The 4,489-nt window shown below is 42.0% G+C and overlaps 1 protein-coding gene across 1 annotated transcript in view; it reads left to right on the top strand.

Moving 5' to 3' along the window:
* LOC116382099 (ceramide synthase 5-like) overlaps positions 1-4,489 on the top strand; it is a 6,245-nt gene continuing 1,756 nt past the window's right edge. Inside the window, exons 1-8 of the mRNA XM_031844807.1 lie at positions 1-371; positions 1,448-1,550; positions 1,691-1,821; positions 1,984-2,041; positions 2,879-2,929; positions 3,067-3,159; positions 3,543-3,671; positions 4,250-4,356. Of these exons, the coding sequence (XP_031700667.1) occupies positions 196-371; positions 1,448-1,550; positions 1,691-1,821; positions 1,984-2,041; positions 2,879-2,929; positions 3,067-3,159; positions 3,543-3,671; positions 4,250-4,356 (848 nt within the window). The 5' untranslated portion in view covers positions 1-195. The remainder of the gene's footprint in view (positions 372-1,447; positions 1,551-1,690; positions 1,822-1,983; positions 2,042-2,878; positions 2,930-3,066; positions 3,160-3,542; positions 3,672-4,249; positions 4,357-4,489) is intronic.

Genomic DNA, 4,489 nt, shown 5'->3' with positions numbered 1-4,489 from the left:
GTCTAAAAACCAGAAGTGATACTCTCAGTGTCGGTGTCGGTGTTAGCGGGAGGAGGTGGACACATCCCCACCAAACGGTGTTTTCCGTTATTTAACTTAAGCCACCAGATGCTCGACTAGTAACTTTTTGATCTTTTTGTTTCCCTATTTAGCTTTTTACTGTTTTGATCGAGTGTTTTTTTTGTCTGCTCCCCGATGACTTCCTCTATCTCAGCCTGGATTTGGAGTGAGAGATTTTGGCTTCCCGAAAATGTTACATGGGCGGACCTGGAGCGACCACCACCTGGTGTGGAGTACCCGAGAATCCGACACCTACTTTACGCACTACCTCTGGCTGTCATAGTGTTCATGCTAAGGCTGCTGTTTGAAAGGTACGCTTGTCCTTTTTTGTTGCTGGTTTTTCTTGTTTTATTCTTTATTTGGATGCGTGCTCCCGTGTGCGTGCACAGTTGAAAGCTTCAGCCTATGTGGCAACTGTTGCTCCGAAAAAAGAGTGGAACAAAACCAAAAACACCCACCAAAACCTTTGCAACAAGCTTTAATACATGACTCATTCTTTACGCACGCAAACTCTCTTGACACTGAAGATGAACCAACTCTCTGCAGGCTTCAACCAAAAAACCCCAAAAAACCGAGCTGCTCCTAGTTAAAGTAACATGACATTAGGTTTTTTTTAAACAAATGGACTCCATAGATGGGACTTCTTCTCCATGTGACAGTTAATTATAGGCTTATCCACTCCTGGTTGTCTTTTGTCTTAGCTTCTTATGAATAGTGTTGCCATTCCTTAGAGGTGATGACACATGAAGTCTCCCACTGGCATGAACCACATGTTTACCTTGCTCAGCAGGATAGTTTGGGCACTTTTTATTTTGTGAAAACTGAGCCTGGGTTATGTGCTTTAAAATAAAATAAACACACACACATCTGTATTCCTCAGTCCAAAGTCTGTACTTCTATTCATTCAGTCTTTTCTGCTCCACGTTAGGCAGAAGTATCGTGTTGTGGGATTGAAACCTGATCAAATGTGTCTCGGCATGTGACACACATCAGTATTGTGGTCGGAGGCAGCCCTCCCATCCCTGTCTCCCATATCCTCACATGACACAGGTCACCATGCTCTGTTTAGACTAGGTGCTACATTCCCCAGGATCCCCTCCCAGTGCTTGTCTTTAGATTCTCTCTTTCTCCCCCGCTCCCTGTGAGACAAAGTCGAACATTACTCTGCGTGAGGCAAACTGCACACTCGACAGTCCGAGGCAAATCTTAGCTAATGGTTCATCTGTCCCTAAAGCCGGTACAGCATGCTTAACTTATCTCCCTGACTCTCTCTCTCTCCTTGTCTTTGTCTCTCTAAATACCACATCTGTGTCACCCGCATCCCCCCCACACCCCCACACCCCCTCTCTCTCTCTCTTTTTGTGCCTCTATCTGTGTGTGTATACAGCCTAGTTGCCAAGCCCTGTGCCCACATACTTCAGATTCAGGCGGGAGTGCCTCGACAAGCTCAGCCCAATGCTGTCCTGGAGAAAGTGTTTCAGTCCAAAGCGGTACGTGTTCGTCCCATCGGCCATTAAATGTTCCTCTACACGCTGGAATACACCGACACGGGCACAGTGATGTGTTCAGAGCAGCTTGGTGGTGTAGAGAGAATGGAAAAGCAAGTGATTTCTTTTTTTGTTCTCCTCAGTGTCCAGACACGAGGCAACTGGAGGGACTCTCCAAGCAGCTGGACTGGGATGAGCGGAAAATACAGAGATGGTTTCGGGTCCGTCGGAACCAAGACAGGCCCAGCATGCAGAAAAAGTTCTGCGAGAGCATGTGAGTTCCTGCTTCGCTGCTGTGTAGTTTGAGTGTAGTGTGTAGTCGAACCCTGAGGACTGTGGTGACCCCACTTATCCTGTGGAAATATCTCAACATCTTCACCTCTGCTCTTCAAGAAGACAACAAGTTGCATTGCTCTGGTTTCTTTTCTTTTCTCAGGTGGCGGTTAACGTTCTACTTTGGGATTTTCATCTATGCCGTTCGACATTTGTGGGGGGTGAGTTGAATGAGCATACGATGCACGATGCTGATACTGTTGCATTGAAGTGTTGCGTAATAATAATTACAATAACTTTATTTAAGTAGCAGTCTTTCAAAAACAATGTTACAAAGTTCTTTAGAATAAAAACATGATAAAAATGATCAAGATCAGGATATAAGAGATAGAATTGTTAAAATAGTGACAACAAAATATATCTATCTATCTATCTATCTATCTATCTATCTCTCGATAGATAGATAGATAGATAGATAGATAGATAGATAGATAGATAGATATAGATGTGTGTTTAGAAAAATTAGATTACATTGAGTCTTAAGAAGGGATTTAAAGGAAGACAATACCGTTGCATTGAAGTGTTGCATAATAATAATAATAATTGTATTGATATAGCACCCATAAAATAATTAAACATGATTATGAAACATGATTAAAGTGATTAAGATCAAGATATAAGCAAAATAAAATCATTACAATAGAGACGACAATATACCATCTGTAAAGAAAAAGCCATTCGATAAGTGAGTCTTAAAAAGAGAATTAAAGGACGATACTGATGCTGTTGCATTGAAGTGTTGCATAATAATACTTTTATCAATATAGTGCCTTTAAGAAACAATGTTAAACAAGCTTTACAATAAAAACATGATAAAAAGTGATTTAAGATCACGATATAAGCAAAATGAAATCATTAAAATGGAGACAACAATATACCATCTGTAAAGAAAAAGCAAATTGATAAAAGTGAGTCGATAGTTCCACAGCTTTAGCTTTTATTAATACTGTGTATGATTGGTGATGTAATCATATGAACATTTCATCTGTTTCTGTCAGTCGCCCTGGACGTGGGACACCAGGAAGTGTTGGTACAACTACCCGTTTCAGGTGAATAGTTATTATTACTTTTTTCATTAACTGCATTTTCATCACATCCAGCTGCATACAGCACCATATTGTTTGCCGGTCAGAGAAGCTTCATGTTCTTTAAAGGTGTTTTATTTTTCTTGTTTCAATCCAAACAGCATCAGAGCTCTGAACAGTTCACCCACTACGCGGCCGAGCTCGCTTTCTATTGGTCTCTGATGTTTTCCCAGTTCATAGACGTTAAACGTAAGGTGGGTAAACAACTGCCCCTCCCGAATCCGGCTCCTTGTGTCGGATGCCGGTTCGCCGGCTTTCCTCGTATCCCAGCTTTCACGGCATTATATGTCACCAGTGTGTGAGAATTAGTTTATTTGTGATGCGCTCTGGCAGAACAGGTTGGACGGAAAGGTTCACAGGGCTTCCTGTGTGTAAAGATTCAGCCTGTCATCCCGATATTTACACAAGTCCTTCAGTTGGTGACATAACTTAACTGACAGCCTGTTTGGTGGATGCATAATTACCGGCATTGAGACTCAATTACCTCATTGTTCACATTCGCTGCAGGTGTTGTTTTTTTCCCTCGCATCCTCGTTTACCTCTTCCCTGTCGTCTCTCCTCATTCCCCCGATGACAGGACTTCATCATCATGCTCGTCCACCATCTCGCCACCATATTCCTCATCACGATCTCCTACGCCAACAACATGTTAAGAATTGGCACTCTGGTCATGTGCGTGCACGATGCATCCGACATCTTCCTCGAGGTAAAGAATTTCTCCTTTTTTTTAAATTTTCTTAACGTTGTTGCGCAACATGGAGCAGGCGGGGATGATACCGCCGCTGTGCTGTGGAGCTACTTGTACGACCTGTCTGACAGTGGAAAAAAACACACAATCGCATCAGTTATTAGTGCAATGACGCAGTGGACACACTGAAAATGTAGCAGAACGAGTTTGGGTTGTCCTCGACCAAATATATTGTTAGCAGACTCACAAGTAGAATTGTTATCGACTAATCGGTTTCATTGACTTAATCGACGGATCTGGAAAACTTGAGTTTCTCCACAAAGAATCGCACGAAAGCGCCACTTTAAAGTCTTAAGATGGGTTCTTACATTTCTTTGAATTCATGTAGAATTTTTAAAAAGCATTAAAAACAACTCAAGAGAGACTTTACTCAACGAAGAGCAAAACAACCGATTACTAAAGTAGTAGTAAAAGTAGTCTAGAGCTACTTCTACTACTTCCTTTCATTAGCCTTCTTAGTGACGAGCTAACTGGAGATACTGGTGTGTGATATTTTCATACAGTGAATCATTTTAATTCCTTATCTATTCCTCAAGGCTGCCAAGCTGGCCAACTATGCCAAGTACCAGAGGCTGTGCGACGGCCTGTTCGTGGTGTTCAGCATAAGCTTCTTCTTCACTCGACTTGTCATCTATCCTTTCTGGTGAGTCAAATGAGACTTATTTACAAACCAAATTGCTTTCTTTTGCCTACTTGTCACATGTTCAACTATTGGAAGCATCTCTACTTTGTGTGTGTGTGTGTGTGTGTGTGTGTGTGTGTGTGTGTGTGTGTGT

The sequence above is a fragment of the Anarrhichthys ocellatus genome, unplaced genomic scaffold, assembly GCF_004355925.1.
Source record: "Anarrhichthys ocellatus isolate YVR2014 unplaced genomic scaffold, GSC_Weel_1.0 scaffold5, whole genome shotgun sequence".
Taxonomy (NCBI): Eukaryota; Metazoa; Chordata; class Actinopteri; order Perciformes; family Anarhichadidae; genus Anarrhichthys; species Anarrhichthys ocellatus.
This window is presented reverse-complemented; position numbering and strand designations above follow the sequence as displayed.